The 20798-nt window shown below is 38.3% G+C and overlaps 1 protein-coding gene across 1 annotated transcript in view; it reads right to left on the minus strand.

Annotated features, from left to right (window-relative positions):
* RNASEH2B (ribonuclease H2 subunit B) overlaps positions 1-20798 on the minus strand; it is an 80433-nt gene that overhangs the window by 37176 nt on the left and 22459 nt on the right. Inside the window, exons 2-5 of the mRNA XM_065895793.1 lie at positions 17179-17250; positions 15053-15160; positions 12499-12575; positions 8628-8742 (exon numbers count right to left, since the gene is read on the minus strand). Coding sequence (XP_065751865.1) covers positions 8628-8742; positions 12499-12575; positions 15053-15160; positions 17179-17250 — 372 coding nt within the window. The remainder of the gene's footprint in view (positions 1-8627; positions 8743-12498; positions 12576-15052; positions 15161-17178; positions 17251-20798) is intronic.

Here is a 20798-nt window from a genome sequence, read left to right on the forward strand (position 1 = left end):
CTCCAAATTTCCTGAAAGGACATTCTACAACCTGCCATAGCTTTCCTCCCTCTCGTTCACTCTCTGAGCCCCTTGCAGGCCCCTTCTTTCCCTCTGGAAATGCTGGTTCAGAAGAAGTGGAGACCAGGCTATGAGCCGTACTGCTGGGGCTCCTACACCCCCAGCACACGATGTCACCTCAGGAAGTCACCTATTGAATGAGGTGATGGCACAACATCTGGCACACATCAAATACTTAGTATTAGTTATGAAAAAATTGAATTATAACTTGTTAATGATAATAACATCAGAGTCTAATGCGTAGTCAGGCCTGTGCTAAGTTCTTCATACACAGTTTCTCACTGAATGCTCAGAATGAATCTCAGGTAAAAACTACTATTTGTCCCCATATTAAAAAATTAGGTTTGAGTGAAGTTAAATAAATTGTCCAAAGTCACTGAGCTGGTAAACAGGAGCACTGGATTCCTTCCCAACCTGACTTCAAAGCCGTGCATCTGGTGTTCATTTTACTGAGATCAATTAGTCCTCACCCCACTCAGTACTTCCGCCCCTATTCCTTATGGGAAAAGACTCTCCACCATGGACCTATACAACCTTTCTCTTGGTCGTTCTGCATCTCTAATGGCTTTTCCTCTGACTCTTTTCCGGCTCCACTGCCTCCTCCTTGGACGCCAACTTGTATCTCTCTCTGGGCATGACTTCATCCTGTCTTAGCAAGACTAAACCCATCCAGGAAGCCCAGAGCCCCGAGCTGAGGCTCTGTGTGTCATCTTCCTCCCAAATCACCTTCCTGGTCGCCCAGGCTTGAGTCACTCCTGCCTTGCTTCCCACTGGATTCCGTGGGAGACAGGAAGGAGCCAACATTATCTTGTAGAGAACAACGAGGGAGGAAGAATCAAAACAAACAAACAAAAAAACCCCAAAACAAACTGTCTGAAATCAGGAGGCTTAGCTTCTTGTGCTGGATCAGTTCTACTTCATTTTTTTAAAAAAACAACTGTATTTAGGAATAATGTTCGTATGTTAACACACCCATTTTTGGTGTACGATTTGAGGAGTATGGCCAAATGTCTACATACAGTCATGTAACCACCAGCCCAAGAAGTTCCCCTGAGCTTAGTCAATTCTCTCACCCCTATCCAGACCTCAGGTAACCACTGCTCTGCTATGATTACAGAATTGTTTTTGCTTTATTCTAGAACATCATAGGAATGGAATCATACAGTAAGTACTTTTTTGTGACCCTCTTCTTTTGCTCAACATAATTTCTGTGAGATTCTTCCATTTTGCTGCAGCTAGCAATAGCTCTTTCCTTTGTATTATGGAGTAGTATCCTGTGTATGGATATCCCATGTTTTGTATACCCACTCACCTGCTGAAGGGCATTTAGGTTGTTTCCAGTTTTGGACTATTTTGAAAAAGTTGCTCTGAACATTCTTGCACAAATCTTTGTATGGACATGTGTCTTCATAACTCTTGGGCAAATACCTAGGAGTAGCATTACTGAGTCGTAAGAAATTGTCAAGTGGTTTGACCATTTTATGCTTCCATTAGCCAGGTAGGTGAGTTCCCGTTGTTCCATAACTTACTGGTAGTGTCTGTCTGTTTTATTTTAGCAACTCTGGTGGATATCAGTGATATTTCCCTGTGATTTTAATTTACATTTTTCTGGTGACTAATGATATTGAACATCTTTTCATGTGCCTTATTCATAAATCTTCTTTTGTGAAGTCTGTTCAAACCTTTTGCTGATTTTTCTACAGGGCTGGATATTATCTTATTATTGTGTTAAAAGAGTTCCTTTTACATTTATATATATCTTTTATCAGATATATGTCATATAAATATTTTCTTCCAACTGTGGCTTGTCTTCTTTTCTGAATAGTATCTTTCAAAGACCAGAAGATATTAATTTTAATGATATGTAATTTATAATTTTTTTGTATGGTTAGTAGTTTTTGTGTCCTATGAAATCTTTGCCAGTCCTCAAGCTCACAAAGGTTTTCTTCTATGGCTTCTTCCAGAAATTCAATAGTTTTCATTTTTGCATTTAAATTATTGATCCATTTCAAGTTAATTTTTCTGTATGACTCTGAGGTGAGAGTTAACATTAATTGTTTTTCATATGGATATCCAATTTTTCCTGGTTATTTGTTGAAAAGATTATCCTTTCTCCCATTAAATTATCTTGACACTGTTGGAAAAAAAAATTGGCTACATAAATGTGGGTCCACTTCTGTTCTATTTGGTTCCATTTATCTATCTATTTAACCTTATACCAATGCCATAATTTCTTTATCATTGTAGCTTTACAGTAAGTCTTGAAATCAGGTTGTGTAAGTTCTCCAACTTTGTTCTTCTTTTTCAAAATTGTTTTGGCTACTGTAGATCCTTTGCACTGTCATATAAATTCTAGAATCAGCTTCTCAATTTCTACCAAAAAAAAAAAGCCTGATAGACATTCCATTAACTCTATAGATTACTTTGGAGAGAATGGACATCTTAACAATATTAAGTCTTCTAATTCATGAACATGGTATATCTCTCTACTTATTTAATTCTTTAATTTCTCTGCAATGTCTTGTAATGTTCAGTGTACTGGTCTTGCATATTTTACGTTTCATTTATCCTTACAACTTCATGATTTTTTATATTATAAATGGTGTGCTTTTATTACACTGTCCAATTGTTCACTGCTAATATACAGAAATAGAATTTTTCTATATTGACCTTATATCCTGAGAACTTATTAGTTCTAGTGATTTTTTTTTTTTTTTGGTAAATTCTTTGGAGCTTTTTACATACACGACCATACTGTTTATGAAAAAAAGATAGTTTCACTATTTACTTTCTGATCTGCATAGCTTTTATTTATTTATTTATTGGCATGTGGGATCTTAGTTCCCTGACTAGGGATTGAACCCATGCCCCTGCAGTGGAAGCATGGAGTCTTAACCACTGGACTGCCAGGGAAGTCAAAATTTTTTTCTTACCTTATTGCAAATGCTAGGATTTCCGCTAGCAGGATGAGGAGTTGATATCCTTATCTTGTACCAATCTTAGGGGAAAAGTGTGTTCAGTCTTTTACAAGTATGATATTACTTGTAAAAGTAATGAAGTATGATATTAGCTTATGTTTGTCATGGATGTCCTTTACCAGAAGGAGGAAGCTCCTTCCTATCTCTAATTTGCTGAGAATTTATATTATGACTGAATTTTGTCAAATTTTTTTTCTGCATCTATTGGGATGATCACAGTTTTTCTTTTGTAATGTATAAATATGGTGACTCATACTGATTGATTTTCTAATGTTCAACCAACTCTGCATTCTTATGATAAACCTCACTTGGTTATAATGTACTATCCTTTTTACATAGTTAATTTGCAAATATTTTAAAGGATTTTTCCATCTATGATCATAAGGGATACTAGATTAGTTTTCTTTTTGTAATAACTTTGATTTTGGTATTGGGGCCATTCCAGTTTCATAAAATTAGTTGGGAAATATGCCTTCTTCATTTAATTTCTAAAAGAATTTGACTAAGTATCATTATTTCTTTGAGTATTATTTTTTTCTTAAAGTATGGTAGAATTCACCAGTGAAGCCAGCTGGGCCTGGAGTTTTTTTCCTAGGAAGTTTTTAAATTACGAATTTATTTCTAACTAAACATTCCCCTGGACAAGATGATCACTAAGAAGTACCAAGCTTGAATATCCCAAAATACTATATAAGGATGAAGTGCATAAACTACTGTTTAATTTTAAAATTTACACATTTTGATAAGCAAGGTGGTTTAAAATATTCACGAAGGCCACAGATTACCCACAATTATGAAAAATACCATAACATGTTCTATTGTGTCCTAAATTTAATATTTGCGAGTTTGTGAGTTAGATGACATGTGCACGTGCTGGAAAGGTTTCTTTCCCTAATGTGTCTGGTGCCTATAAAACTGGTCTCAAACATCTGGAAAGATTGGGTTTACAAAATAAAGACGGAATAAAAAGGAGTCCACAATTAAATAACATGTTCAGCAATTGGGTAATCAGTTCACAAACTTGAATTTCCCTGATGTATTGTTGAACAAACTGCCTGGAGCAGATTTTCACATCTACTTTCTGAATGTTTTCCATAACTGAGAAACTCATATGGTCTCTTTTTTTCTTTCCTGCCTCCTGGGGATAGACACTTGGCAACTGTGCTTGGGGTATTTTAATCAGGTAAGTTTTCCTGGCTCTTCCTGTTAATCACAATGAACAGCACAGCATAGCTTTTGCTTGCAATATGAAACAGAGTATTATACTCAAGATGAAGTTCATAACCCTTTATTAGTCCTTTCCCCTGTCATCTCTCCACTGAATGGGAGCTTTTTTGGCAAGAAGCATACTGAGCCCCAGAGCTAGCAAACTGAGACACATCGTTTCCTTCACTAATAAAGCAGGCAGTGCTAACTAACTAAGATCACCACCATCATCATTCAGGATGCAAACAACTGTGGCTGGGTTTATTCGGCAGGGAGAAGGAAAGGTTCTCATAAACCTAGCAGGCTTAACGAGATCTTTAATGCCACAGACTTTTGAGACAGCATCTGGAGTCCAATATCAAAATAGCTGACTGGGGAATTTGAGCATTTCAGGTTTTTACTCTCTCTGCACAGTGCCTGTGGGGAGGATGGAATTGAAAAAACATCAACTTTCCTCTTTATCTCTGCTCCCTGTCACGGGTAGTACCTGACCACGCTTTAGCAGTCTTCTTTGTTTCTTAGTTAAAAACCCTAGCAATAAAATAAAGAGAATGGAACCAAATACTAACTTAAAAATACACAAAAATCTAATTCAAACAAGCAGCCAGGACCCAAGGCAATCACTAAAAGAGGATGCCTGGAAAACAGAACGCTCACTGCCAGGATGAGAATTGTCTTTTCCTTAAGTTGTAGAAGTTCCCAGTGTCTCCTTTCCTGTCTCTCTCTTTGTCTCACAAAGAGACATTATTAATGGGATATACAAGACTAACAAAAAATTAAGTTTCTATTTTTACATGAGACAACACCTAAAAACTCTAACAGAGTCTCCTGGAAGTGTTACACAGTTGTAAGAAGGAAGAGGAAGAGTTGCCGTCAGACAGACATGGGTTCAAACCTTGATTTTACCACTTCAAGTTCTATGTTAGTCAATGTGCTTAAACTCTTTGAGCTTCAATTTCCTCATTTGTAAAAATTCTGGTTCTACTAACAATGAAAGGGAATTACTGCAAGAATTCAATAACATACGTAAAACAACAAGCACAGAGATGATATATAATAATTTGTTAATATATGGTAGACATTTTTATTATTATCTGATTATCCCCATTCTCCTACTTAAACCACTTGACTCTGTATTAATCAATGGACCATCAAACAAATGTGCATTCGTCACTTACTGTGTACCTAGTACTTAAACATCAGCAAAGAATTTAAAATTTCTAGTTCACAAGTCTTAATGGTACAAACATTTATTGAGCACTTACTCTATACCCAGCACTCTCTGGGCACTGATTTACTTGTATGATTTCATTTAATTCCTAAAGCATCTCTTTGTGGTAGATAGTAGATACTATTAACTGCAATTCTTAAATAATGTTCATATGCTGTAATTTAGAGACCTCAACACTCTAAAGGCAAGAGAAGGAAAGCTTTATTTTACGATTTAGAACAACTTTGCAGAGTACTAATTATAACATATGGCAGAATAAGAGGGATACTCTTAACCCTTCATCTTACAGATCAAGGATGCTGAAAAGTTTGAATGATTTGCTCAAAACCATGTAGCAAATACATTCTTAATTTTTCTTGTAGGCTATCAAATCCTGTGATCAGATTACCAGATTGTTCCTAAAGAAATTCTTTCCCTGAAAGAGATATGAAGCAAAAATAACAAAACATTAACACTGGTTGATTTTGCAGTTGGAGACAAATATTTGTAGCTTTTTCCCCGAGTTTTTCTGTACCTTTAAATTTTTTGATTAAAAAGACTGCCTCCCTTGCCTATGTACTTTCATTTTCAAAGCAGTTATATCATCCTTTATACATGCCAGGTTTCTAAAAACCCTAGGCCTCAAATTTTTCTTTCTTTCTTTTTTAATGATAGTAAGGCAAAACAAAGTAATTTAGGTTAAATTTCACAGGTAAAAGATGTATGCAATTCTCTAGAAGTCTTGGCAGTTCCTTCATAATTTAATTCTTCCCCTAATGAACTACATTCTGTAAATCTTAAAATAATGGAAGGTTCAAAAACAAAACAAAACAAAATAATTTTTTTTCTGCCCGTGCTGCGCAGCTTCCGGGATCTTAGTTCCCCGACCAGGGACTGAACCTGCACCCTCGGCAGTGAAAGCACGGAATCCTAACCACTGGACCGGCAGGGAATTACCCCCCAATTTTTTAAAAACAAGAAATAATAAGATCTCTAATGCCTCAACCTTCAAAAAGGCCTCTTCATCAAAACAGAAGCAATCCCACATCACTTGCTCCACCCCTTGACGTAGAACACAAATATGTGAAATATTTTTCTTCATGTCATTTCTGTATACAAGGACAGAATACTAAGACAGACATCATTTCCCACAAAGATCCAAAGAGAAACACATAGTAGCTTGAAGTTTACAACTGGTTATTTAGAGCTGGTCAAACAAGACAAGTATAGGGCATTCACTTTCTACTACAGCAGAACTTCCAAAAGTTAGGCGATGTTGAGAAGTGAAAGAGATTAGGACAGGAGTTCAGATAATGATTCAACAGACGGTCAGGGGGTCAGTGAGCAAGGAGGAAGGAATGGAAGTGAGGGAAGCTCCTGCTTTGGAACACAGGCTGTACACTAACAAATGACAATGCTTTAATACTATTTCTGAATTTGGGCTGCTGGGTTTTGGTTTCAGGCAACTGTTCTTATACAACTATTGGAAGATTTTTGGCTAATGAGTTAATCGTGTTGTCAGCTTCCATTAACTTGGCAAAATGAAAATGACTTGTGATTACTCCTCACTGCTTTAGCTTTCAGAAATGGCTATGAGCTACTTCATTTGTCACCCACAAAAAGATTCCTGTCTCCTGCCAAGATCAGCACCAGGGAGTGTCACTAATAGCGCTGCTTTGATAAACACCTGGGCACCACATACCCCTCAGGCTCAAAACAGAGCTCTGTGTCTGGCCAAGTGTGAATTTAGTAGACCCTTCGAATGTGAAATGCAATGAACGAGGTTTTCCCCTTTTCCACCATAAGCTTACACTTCTTGGAGTCACCACTTTCTTGGTTCTAGAAGAACTACCATAGTTGGCCAAACCATCTAGAACCCCAAATAAGCATAACTCATCAGCCTGCTGTTTCGGTTCTCACACTGTGTTTCCGTATTAACTCTAAAACTACTTGGATGATTTTTGGAGACACTGATGCTAAGTCTGAATGCTATTACAAACCTGTCAAAACACATTCACACACTGCCTCACTTCCTCCTCTCAAAATTCAAATGAATGCCTACAACTCATCTCTGTCACCCCCAGCCTGCTCCTCGCACCCATGTCCCCTGTCTCCAGGGGGCCATCTCTACCCATCCTGTGGGTCAAGGCACAAACCCAGAAGCCATCCTTGATTCCTCCTTCTCTTGACCATCATCCAGTCAACACACGAGGCTGCTACTTCCGTCTGGTTCCACCTCCTAAGCTCAGGTGACCATCACCTCCCGCCTGGACCACAGCAGCAGCCTCTGGGGACCAGCCCTTAGCTTCTCCACACAACAGCACTGCCCTACTTAAAACTTTGCTGACACTCCACTACCATTAGGTCAAGTCCAGACACGTATAAGGCCCTTCACCACCTGAACCCTTGCGCAGCACTCTCCCCTGTTCTTTCCTTACTAACCTAAACGTATCACTGAACTTCTTGGATCTTGCTAAGCACGACAAACTTTTCCATACATCCATGCTGCTACTCTGACTTAGCCTCCACTTAGAGGTTATCTCCCACAGGAAAGCAACCCAATACCCCCCTACCCGCACTTCCCACCCTACCTAGGCCGGGTTATAAACCTGTCCTGTGCGTCCCCACAAAACCCCGAGTTCACATCCCTTATTCCCTACTGTCATTGCCCTACTTGTCATTTGTCTCCATCAGAGTAGAAGCGAAGTGAGGCAAAGGATAATATTTTATTTATGACTATCCCTAGAGCCTGGCTCTAGTGCTCAACATATGCTTCTTAGTAGGTGCTCAATAAATGTTTCTTGAATCAATAAAGGCATAGATTTTATTCAATTTTACAAATGAGAAACCCGAGGCAGAAAGCAGTTGAGGCACTTACCTAAAGTCACAGCCTAGTTGAAAGAAGAGCTGAGACTAAAGCCTGAGCCTCGTGAATCCTGGCCCTGCAGGAGACAGGCCACCATACTTCACTGGTTCAAATTTCGCAGACTGAACAAGCCAGTGCAACAGAGGATGAATATTGACAAGTGGAAGCGAATCTGAACGACAGCTTCCCCTATGACCTACACAGAATAAGCATCACATCCCACAGGCCTTCAAGCCACTGCATTCTCAGACAGATGCCCAGCTTTTCTGGCAGCCATAAACCTGATTTCAAAGGCCGTATGCCATACCTTTCTCCTCTGTCACATGTCGAAGTAACTTCTCAAGTTCAGGAAGTTTCAGCAACAAGATGCAATTCGGAAACATGTCATCCATCACAACTTGTTCCAGGGGCTGAAACTTTCCCTGAAAAAAAAGACTTTAGTCAGTCAGGATGCAAGTACTCCAGTCAACAAACTCATACATTAAAAAAAAGAGACAAAGATATATAACCTCATAGCTGGACCTTTAAACTAATTTCAAAGTCACTTGTTCCACCTAAGGATTCCCTTAACGGGACAGGCTCCAGAACTGACTCTCGGCTCCCTTTAGGAAGCTCTTGAAAGCACCTGGGTTCCATCAAGTGGCAAGAAATGTTTTAATTTAAATGTTCTCTTTTCCCTTCAGATAGTAAGAATAATTCACAGGTTTCCCAAGTTACTGTCTTTAGATTCCTACCTTAATCTATATTCTTCCATGATCACCCAATGTGTTAAATATTTAACTACTTTAAAACAATATTTTACTAATATGTAATGGACTACCACACAGTCTTGACATCATCATTTCATAATACACTAATGTTTCATTCTTGTTTTCTTTACCATATATACATAAAAAGGTTTTGCAATAAGAAACTTGTTTGGATATAAAGTTAATAACAGTTGGGAGAGCTAGACAGAAGAATTATTTTTACTGACGTTAAAATAAATCATGTTTAACAAAGAATGGGTCAACATTTTGAAAGTACATACTAATTTTTTTTAATTAAATAGGAAAAGATCACATCTAAAATGTAGGGGAGGAAATATCTGAATGTCTCATGGGCTATTTTAAGGGGCACTTTAAGTATTTGAGAAGAGAGAGCAAGATGGTTTACAGTGAAAGCCAACTACCACCATGAGCTTCATTCTGCATCTGCCTCCCTGAACCAGCCACAGCACCCCCAGAGCCTCCCAGAGGGCCAGGGTGAGGATTAATTCACCAGAGTCAGGGTCTTAATGGGAAATAGGCAAACAGTTCCCCCAAATGGGGGGAGGGCCTTTAAAGGTGCATCAACACAGGTATTGATACTAAGGCTGATTGGTGGCTTCCTCCCGCTAATGTATCCTAGAAACACCAGGAATGGGAGCCACCTGAAGTTTCCATCTTCTTCCCTGAATACTTCTAGGGCCTTCCTGGTAGGGACTAGAACCGTTTCTGCTCCTTAGAGATACACGGCTCACCGGCCTCACTGCTCGCCGTGCCCTAATTATAGCGGCTACCGTAGTAGCTTCCAGGTAAGGGGAAACATGATTAAACTAAGGAATAAAACTTCACTAATCCACAATAAAGAACAAAGAATGTAGGAGAGGAGGAGAATAAGAGACGACAAGGTGCATCAGGAGAAAGCACCACCTAAAGTTTTAAGTCAGTTTTATTACTCTCAGTATTTATCACAAATTAAGTCAATATAAATACAAAACACGAGTTTTGGAGAATGGATCTAAGTACTCAGTGAGAACCCATAAGCACTTAAACTATTTGCAGACATGAGAGTGCAAAAATAAGATTCCTCTAAGTGTTTAAATAACACCCTTCCTTAAAGTTGTCATTTCGAAGGTTTTCAATCTGTGGTTGGTGGATCCCTGGGAGATACAGTACCCCTGCAGGGGGTCCACAAGCGCCAAACTATTTTCAAGCTAAGGCTACAATGCTGTTTGCATTTTCACTGTGTCAACATTTGCACTGATGATTTCAGTCCAAAGGTGGGTAAACGCCCTGGCTCCTCAGCACCAGTCAGGGTGGTGCCAGCAAACTGTCCGGCAGCCGCTGCACTCTTCACTGCCATGGACAAGCAGGTAAAAACATCCCAGCTGCACTTAAGGGTCTCCTTGATCAAGGAGTGAAAGCAATTTCTTTTATTTAAATCTTCACCTTGGAGTGCAGGTAGGTTAAATGCTCTGTGTGATGAAAGTCAAGTGTGGCTGAAGTACTTCGGCTATCGTCGAGGCTCAGGGATCATCTCAAGGAAAAGCGCTGTGTGACTGTCCGAGTTGCGAGCAGAACTAGCTCCCTTTTTCTCAATTTTTTACCCAAAAGAACCACTATGAACTATGGTTATTCAGACTTGAGTACTGACAGAACATAAATGAAGTGAACCTGTCACTTCAAGGGAAAGATTGACAGTGCTTGTAGCCAACGATAAAATTTGAACTTTAAAGCAAAAATTAGAATTGTAGAGAATTTGTCTGCCACTACGACAAGCTTCCCAACACTCAGTTTTCTAAAGAGATCACTGGTAATATTAAATTAACAAAGGTGTGTGTGTGTGTGTGTGTGTATGTGTATGTGTGTGTGTGTGTAATAAGTTGTGTAGACATTTGGAAGAACTGCATAATTCAGTGAGACAATATTTTCCAAATGACCAATGCATGATATTGCAAAGTAATATGCGTGAAAGATCCAATAGATTTTAACGTAAGAGAGTGTTAAAAACCAGACAGCAGGCCCCAAATGGAGTCGTTTGTGCTAAGCCCAAACAGAGACTTAATTAGTTTCAGCTCACCCAGAAGAGGAATCTTAAACCAGCCAATCAGTAATCTGCTAAGGAGCACTAGCCAGGTCATTTGCCTGATAGACGCCAGGCATGCCCTAAAGAAACGTGAGCTTGCCATAACCAATCCCCCTTTAGACTCTAGTTGAACTTTCTTGTTCTTATTCCCTTCTGACTGTAAAAGTTTTTCATTTTGTACAGTTCCTTGGAGCTTCCTTCTGTCTGCTAGAATAGATGCTGCCCAATTCGTGAATCATTCAAGAAAGCCAATAAGATCTTTAAAATTTACTTATTTGAATTTTGTTTTTTAACAAGAACACGGAAAGTTCATTGACAGGGTTTCAGATTCCACATTGCAACTAACTTTTAAGAAACCACCACTTGTTGGTTTTTGGAGTAGTATCAAAGCAGAGTATCCACAACTATCTAAAAGGCTAATATACAATTCCTTCCTTTTCTGACCTCATATGTGAAAGGCTGCATATTCTTTACACACTTCCACTCAAACAGTGTATGGAAACAGACCGAATGCAGAACAAGATGTGAAAATCCAGTTGTCTTCTCTCAAGCCAGACATCAAAGAGATTTGCAAAAATGTAAAACAGTACCATACGCCTCACTGACTTTTACTGTTTGTTTCATTAGAAACACGTCATATGTTAATGTATAATGGGCTTATTATTTTTATTTTAAAAATAAATTAATAAAATTATTTTTAAATTTCTCAGTTTCAATTTCTAATGTAGTCAATATTGATAGATAAAACACACAGAAACAAAAAGTTCTTTGGGATCCTTAATGATTGTCAACTGTAAAGGTATCCTGGGACCTTTGGCTGGAACTATTACTATTAATAAACTCTGTCTTATATCACAAAGGTAAATTTTACTCCATCTGGGATTCCTCAACTACAGCTTCCCCATTAAGGAGCTTTTGCTGGACACACCCCCAGAGTACCTATTTCACAGTGTCTCACACAGAAGAAAATGAAAGACGATAAATCTTCTTTATTCTCTTAAGGCCTGAGGTCTTAACATTTGTACTGTATTTCAAAACTAATGGGTATGTAATGAGAATTTCATTGTTAGACTTTGTCAAACAAGAAAGGCAGGTAACACAAAGGGTTAGGCAGTTCTCAGGACTCGTTGGTGAGCTAGTCCAAGATCACGATGCTGGATCTCAGGTCTGCCGATCAGTGCTCTGATCTGTACCAGCACACACGATATAGGTGTTGTATACCAACCAAGTTAAATCTGAACTGTGGGGAGTCTACATTTGGACCATTATAAGGAGAGAGAGGAGATCATGTTAAAAAAAACAATCTATTCTGTTTCCCCACTGTTAATATCCCAAACTGGGAAACTCACCTCTCTATCAGCCTTTATAAGGTAGTGGAGAAGCAGAAACAGAGGGTCCATGGGTGTGGCAAAGTGAAGAAGACCTCCTACAGATTAAAAAGAGAATTCAACAACACGGAAAGACAACTTAGTTATTTCACCTTAATCCCAATGTGGGAACCATTCATTGAAAAATATATGTGAAATTCCAAATTCAGAAGCTCCTCCTACACAGGCCCAAGATTATGTGATTCTCTCAAAAGGCAGAACATGGTCCACGAGATTTCACTCCAAACAGCTTCAAATCCCTGGTGTGGAGAGGACAGCCAAGACACTGAACTTGATCTTTAACTTTCCATTTCTTTTTTAGAAATCATTTTTAATAGAGGCCCTCCTCTCCCCACCTCCCACCCCCTGCCAAAAAAAATAGCAGGGTTCGGGGGAATACAGACAGAATGTGAATCAGGCAAACATTAGGAAACCTGTATAAGTCTATCTACAAAGCTGCAGTAAAATGTAATTTCCTGTGCTTTTGAGGAGGAAGCCATGGGAAAGCAATATTATTTCCTCTGTACGTGGCTTCTCCTATGGGCTCTGGGCTCACAGCTCTGAACTGTCAATGACTCAAAGCTCAGAGGTCGCCAGAAACTACCCCATCCCTCCTCCCAAAGAAAAATGCAAGAGGGCAGGAGTCTAACAAGACTGAGCATAAGAAACTGGAATCTCTGCAGTAAGATGAGTGGTGCTCTCCACGCTGAAAGGAAAAAAGGCAAATCAACTAGGCTGCCTGCGCCCCACTTTTCTCTACCGCACTCCCCTCCAAGCATCCCAGAGTCCTTCTTCCATGGAAGTGAACCAGAAGAGGTATTTCATCAAAAAGAACAATAAACAATTCATCTCCATGCTTATTAATTTGGTTTCAGGAAACATGTACTGACTTTTATTCTCTAACAGAGCAACCTACTTATACAGCCAAGAAATTCTAACCATAAATTATATACATGAATCCATTTCACAGTATGTTGAAAAAAAATTAACGACGTAATTTTACATGATGACATTAGTTAATTATTTTTTTTTTTAAGTAGAAGAGAAGTTTATGAAACAACCTATCAGAAGCTCTAAGCTCAGTTTATATGAGGCATCCACTATATTCAGAAATTAGAAACAGGTTTCTTGTTCTGAAAACAATATCCTGGTAGCCATTCTTAAAAACAGCTCTTTCTGGGCTTCCCTGGTGGTGCAGTGGTTGAAAGTCCGCCTGCCGATGTGGGGGACGTGGGTTTGTGCCCCGGTCCGGGAAGATCCCACATGCTGCGGGGCGGCTGGGCCCGTGAGCCATGGCTGCTGAGCCTGCGTGTCCGGAGCCTGTGCTCCGCAACGGGAGAGACCACAACGGTGAGAGGCCCGCGTACCGCAAAACAAAACAAAAACAAAAACAGCTCTTTCTTGAAGGTTACGTTTAAAAAGAAGACGATGAAAAAAGCAGGTACCTTTGCTGTGAACCAAAATCTATAAAAAAAGGTCTATTAAAAAAAAAAAAAAAGAGCAGGTACCAAGTCAGACAGTCCAGGAGAGCTAATCAATCACTGCTTCTGAATATTTTCCAGTTTCATCTGGATATTACTGTGTCTATCCAGCCAAACTCAAAGGCAAGTATACTACATTAGAAGTGGGAACTCTCATATATTGCCAAATGAAAAATAAGAAAAGAGAACAATAAAAAGGAATGTATACTTGGCACCTACCAGGCTAAATACACAGTCTACCACTGCATTTCGGCAACTGAAAACCACTTCAAATCTTCTCATGCACACAGGTATATGAAATTCAACACCAGCAATAAACTCTTCTTCTGTATGCCTTACAAGAAAGGCAAAGTGGCCTTCCTACCTTAGCACTAAGTGGTGACTTAGACGGTCAACAGAAAGCAGAGGGCTTAGAAAGCAATGGAAAGCACTCTCTGCAAACAACGAGAGACAGAGGGACAGAGGGAACTGAGATACCCCATGACGCACCCTCCCACTCTCACCCAGAACTGTCAGGACTACGTGTGGTACCCTTTTTCCTTCCGAGTCAACGCTGAGCCCCAAATCAAAGGAACGCTCTTAAAAGAAATAGAAATTGGGTGTTGGGTGTGTGTGTTGGGGGCAGGTGGGGTGGCCATAGTAATTTATATGAGAAAGCATTCTCTTCTCTTCTCTTCTATTTTATTCTAGAAGCTATATCAACATCCATTTGCAAGGAAATAAGATGTTAAAAACTTGAAGATCCTCAAAAATGGATAAGAGCAAAGAGTTTCCAGTGAACACAATGTGCACTCCGTAGTACAAAAGTCATCTGACTCGGGGTGTGTCAGTGTTTTAGGAGAAAAATCAGAATTGTTAGTTAAAAATTTCCTACCATCTAAGACACACAGTTATTGATCTAAACTTGTTTAAATCTTTCCTTTCTCCTTGATTAAACCCTGCTCTGACGCCAACAAAGAAAAAACCATGGACCAGACTCCAAACTGGGCAGATAGATGTGAAGGACGGCAAAGTCAGGGTATGTGTTAATGTAAATATATACACTAGTCACTTACCTGATTGAACCGATTCATTTATAAACCAAGAATGGTTTTTCTCCTTGAAAACTTTTATTTCAAACAGCTGTGGTAGACACACATTGAACAAGTAAATGGCTCCTTCCCCTGTTAAAACAAATCTGTTTTTTATTTGTAAGTTTTCACACACACACACACAAATATCAAAAGACGATCTCATAGTTCTGAGCAATGCTCCTAATATGAACATAAACATACACAGATCTAGTCTATACAAAGTGACTCCAAGGAAAGCTTGCAGCTATTACATACAGATGCTTGTTTTCCAACTGTATAATCCTCACTGAACTTAGACCAATAAACACAAAAGTACAAATCATTTATCTTAACTGCTACAGAGCCTCTCATTGAGTCCTCTATCAGATCAGGAAGAAAAACCCATTCTTAAACTACCCAAACCTAATGGCTCAGCCAGATGGACTGAGTTGGCCTGTGGGCCCTGTCTCCAGGGCAGTGTACAGCCTCCCATACAGAGGGCGGGAGACAGGGCCTGCACACCTGAGGCGAGCTCCACAGGAGAAAAGGCCAGGGCCCTACAACAGCAACGTGCTTTACAACATGAGGAGTGAGGAAAGCCACACCCAATTGGATGAAAATTTCCCTTTCTTAAAACACCAAAAAAAAAAGGAAGTTAGAAGGGGGCAGGGACTGGGCACATCTGCATGAATCTGAATGAATCCCTCCAATGCACGAATTTTTTTTCTAAGCACAGCAAAATCCAGGGCCCTGAGTTTGAGTCTATCTCAACTACATGCTGGGCGTGAGCCCTTGGGGAAGCTATATAATCCTTTCTGTACTTCTCTTTCCATATCTGTAAATTGCAAGCAATACTGAACATACCTCAGTATTTTTTTTTATAAGGATTGAAAAGATAGAATACGTACATGTAAAGCTCCTAACACAGCACGTTAGTAAGTGCTCGGCAAAAGTTAGCCTTTATTTCTCCATAGTCAGTATAGCAAAATGTTGTCCACGGACATTTAGATGAAATGAATTTTACAAGCCTGACCTTTTTTGTACCTTCCTTTTGTTAAATGCTTTACTGATAACTAAAACTTCTCTTGAAAAAACATTTCTCACCTCATCTTAGTCTTACATATACCTAGGAGTTCCACATAATATAACTGACCAATTACATTCAATTTCATTTTGAGGAAAAGAAAACTGGAGGAAGCCGGAATTTTTGCCTCTCTTGTTGTTTCTATTTATGTGTCTTTGCAACAACGATAACAACACGGCACTGCTCACTGGATTTCTCTTGCTTTCACTATTCAGTACGACAGTCACCAAGAGGATGCTCTAATTTGCTAAATATCAGGTATCTACTCAAAGCCTTATAAAATTAATAATAACCTGGTAAATCTTATAAAATAAACGGAGAAAAATTTCACACAGAGATAAACAGTATCACCAATATTACTATATACTTATAGTGTATTTTAATATTTTTGCCTAAAAATTATAAGACAAAGCAAAATACACTGAATATAAAGGTAAAATTGTTCCTGATAAAACATGTATCTCCTCAAAATACAATGCTTTTAATGCAAAAAAATCACCCCTTGACAGGAAAAAATATATATACTACTTTTCGGTCTGAACAAAATAAGGTAAGTACAGCTAAAAATGAAACTATTCAAAATCTTGGCATGTCCAGTAAAAGCCTTCCTTTTTTTTTTTTTTAAACTCTGGTTATTTATTTTACTTTATAACATAAAATGAGTATAAATGGAGGCTAATATTGGATAACTACTTTAGGAAAAATTGGCTTAAAAAGACCAAGGAAAATTCATCTGTTTTCAGAGAGAAATCAAACATGCTACATTTTTTTGTTTTGTTTTGCCATCATTTCTGATGAATACAGCTCTATGGATTAAAATTAAGAAGAAATAAAAAAACGTTTAAGTCAAGTGAATTATCTTAGAAGACTGGTTATGTCATTAGCTTGCTTTTGTCACCATGTAATGCTATCCTACCTTTAAAAGCTATTCAGGAAGAACAAACATACAAAGACAAATAAATATACACACTTTTCAGCTACAACGTTTTAAAAATGTTCAAGTTACCATTACCGGGGCGGGGGGGGCGGGGGCAAGAGCGCTTACCTGAACACGGGTTAACCAGTTTTACAAACATAAGCCCACTTTTCATCTTCTTTGAAGCGTCTTTTAAATACTCTGAAAAGAAATGGTGAGTTTGTAAAATTAAAAGACATCTGTTTTGTTGCTCACTTTACTCTTTTTCTTTCTTCTGTTTTTATGATTTTTCTTCCTAAAAATTTTAGCTCTCTTCTATTGCTTATAAATTGTGTGATCTTATGCAAACTATCAACTTCTCTGTGAAGTGCAGTGGAATTTAAGGTAGTTTTAATTTACTTCTTTGAGAAGTGCTGAGGAGCAGGGCTCAGAAGGGTTAAACCTTGGCTCAAGCACCTGACAGCTCTGTCACCTCAGGCAAGGGTCCTCATGTCCCGTCTCAGCCGTCACATGTATAAAATGATGATGATAATATGTACACTTGCCTTTCAAAGGATTAAACTAGCTAATTTGTTTAAAGTTCTTATATTCAGACAAACAGAAATAATAAATAATAAGTGACAGCTCTTATTATTATTTTTTTGTTACTATTATTATTAAATAGAACATTTAAAAAATCAATATGTACTGGACATTCATGTTTTTTGCCCCTAATTATGATTATCTACTCATGTCCTCTGCCCATTTTTCTAGTAGGGCATTCATCTTTTTTTTTTTACTGCTGTATTAGGAGTCTTTACACAGTAAGGATATCAAATCTGCTTTTAATGATATTTTTTGGGGGGGTGGGGGTGACGGGGCACACCATGTGGCTTGTGGGATCTCAGTTTCCAGACCAGGGATTGAACCCAGGCCATGGCAGTGAAAGCCCTGAATCCTAACCACTAGGCTATCAGGGAACTCCCTGTTTTTAATGATTATTTCACCACTTAGGAGATATAAAATCTTTGTGTAATCTCATCAATAACTTCCTTCATGGTTGTATCTTTTATGTCATACTTAGAAAGGCCTTCTCTCCCTCAAGATAATGTAAATTGCCCATATTTTCTTCTAGTACTTTTAGATTATAGTTAACCTATTTGGAATACATCTCTGTATAAGATATGGGGAGGAGATATCCAACTTTAATTTTTTGCAATGAGTTGTTCAGTTGTCTCCATGCCATCTAACTGAATAACCCTATGCTAAGTGTTTCAAACACATTTATGAGTCTGTTTATGGACACTGTATTTTGACCCATGAATCTGTGGCTATATTAGCATTAGTACTTCAATATTTTAATTATTGTAGCTTTAAAATACATTTTAATATCTGGTGAGTTAAGTCCTCTCATTATGTTTCCTCCATGATATTTTAATGTCAAAGTTTAAATCATACAGATTAAAACATAAAGACCATGACAATTTTATTTATAACATCCTCATACATTCTGAGTGGCATATTTAAACCCATTTAAAGAATCTCTCTCCAAAAGGAACCAAGGGACTCTGATTAATAAGGGAGCAGAGCAACAATCTACCAAAGAGTAAATCAGAAAGCTCTGAGGAAGGAAGGGAACTTAGTCACCTTTATTTTCTACAGCCCCACTCCCTTTACCCCACTTCAGATCTTCATAAACTTAAATATAGCAAGCATGTTTAGAAACTGGCTTACTGATAAATGGTGTAGGTACAACTTTTTTCTCAATAGTGACATTAAATATATAAAGAAAAAAACCCCTAATTTTGAGATTTTCACTTGCAACCAAATGGAATAACAGAAACCCAATTTAACAGCCAAAAAACAAAAATAAAAAGGACAAAATATGCAAAACAACTATTTTCAATACACTGAGGTTGAGCCATGCAGGACAGTTATCTGAGAGATGGGAAACAAATGAGGTGAGCCCTGTGATCGCCCCAGCTTACTGCCTTGAGACAGTTTCCAGGCCACGGTGCAGAATGGGAGAACCCAGGTGAAGCCTGGCTGACTCCCTGAGTTGTAGAGATGGAGGGGAGAGTTCTCAAGACACCATGGCTAGAGTTCACAGGTCAGCATGCAGGAACTGAGCAACAAAGAGAGAAATCCCCAGAGATCAGCAAAGAGTACTGCTTGAGTAGAGTATTCAACAGAGTACTGGTCAGTGCATGCACGTGATGAAACTACCTAAGGGTAGGAGAGAAACCTGCTGAACAGATTAGAGGAAACAGTACTCCACATGCACTCAGGGCCCTGCACTGGGCCTATTCCCAGGCAGACTGGAAAACCTCATAATTCAGAGGACACTGGGTACAGTACTCCAAAGGGTCTTGCCTCAGTGGTAGGGGACAGACTAGACTAAATGTTGCTCCAGTCCCACCGAACTAATTTTAAAAGCAAGACCTAAAAGAATCAAACTGTTTCCAAGTACCTCCACTGTGTCCCAGAGTGAAGCTCAAGATTATTTATAGGAATACAAAAATATTCATCTGCCAAAAAGGTAAAATTCACAATGTCTAATCAAATATTACTAGGCATTCAAAGAAGCAAAAAAATATGACCCATAATGAGAAAAATAAAGAAATCAATTGTTGAGAGGGGGTGCTGATGTTAGACACAGATGTTAGAATGAAGAGACAAAAGGATTAAACACAGTATTCCTCATGTACAAAAAGTTAAGTAGAGACACAGAAGATTTTCTAAAAAGACCCAAGTTGAGATTAAAAAATACACCAGATGCGATTAACAATGGAAGAAAAGATTAATGAACTTGAAGACATAGCAATAGAAACTATCTAAAATGGTAACACAGAGAAAGAAGAATTAAAAATAAAGTATCAGCAAACTGTGGGACTTCAAGTATCCTAATAATTTATGTGTGAATTGGAGCTCCTGAAAGAGAACAGGGGGGAAACAGAAGAAGTATTTGAAGTATGGCAGAACAGTTTTGAATTTGATGAAAACTATAAAACCACACATCCAAGAAGTTCAATAAACCCAAAGCACAAAGAAACAGGAATAAAATTATGCATCAGAATCAATAGTTCAAAACCAGTAATAAAGAAATCGTCTTAAAAGCAGAGAGGAAAAAAATGACATCATGTACTGAAGCACAAAGCTAAAAATGATAGCAAATTTCTTATTAGAAACAATGCAAGCCAGAAGACAATGGGGAAACATCTTTAAAATACTAAAAGAACACATGATGAACCCAGAGAAAATACCCTTGAAAAGTGAAGGTGGTCAATAGATTCTTTCAGAAATACAAGGGCTGAAAGAAATAATCACCAATGGACCCACATGACAAGGAATGCTAAGGGAAGTTCTTCTGCTAGAAGGAATATGAAACCCCATGAAAATATGAATCTACACAAAGGAATGAGAAACACTGGTAATGGTGACTGCAGGGGTAAAGAATTTTTCTTACTATTTAAATATCTTTAAAGATCACTGGCTAAACAAAAATAACAATTTAGTGCAGGGTTTATAACATATGCATAAATAAAATATATGACAATAATAGCATAAAGGCCAGGAAGGGAGAAATGAAAATATACCATTGAGAGTTTCCTATACTATATGTGGAGTGGTGTTATATCACTTGAAGGTAGACGCAATCATTTAAATATGTGTACAGTAAACCCTAAAGCAGCCAGTTAAATTACAAAACAAAACAAAATGCTGTTACTAATACGACAACAAAGGAGATAAAACAGAATCATAAAAAACAC

This window comes from Phocoena phocoena, chromosome 18 (genome assembly GCF_963924675.1).
Source record: "Phocoena phocoena chromosome 18, mPhoPho1.1, whole genome shotgun sequence".
In the NCBI taxonomy this organism is placed as follows: domain Eukaryota; kingdom Metazoa; phylum Chordata; class Mammalia; order Artiodactyla; family Phocoenidae; genus Phocoena; species Phocoena phocoena.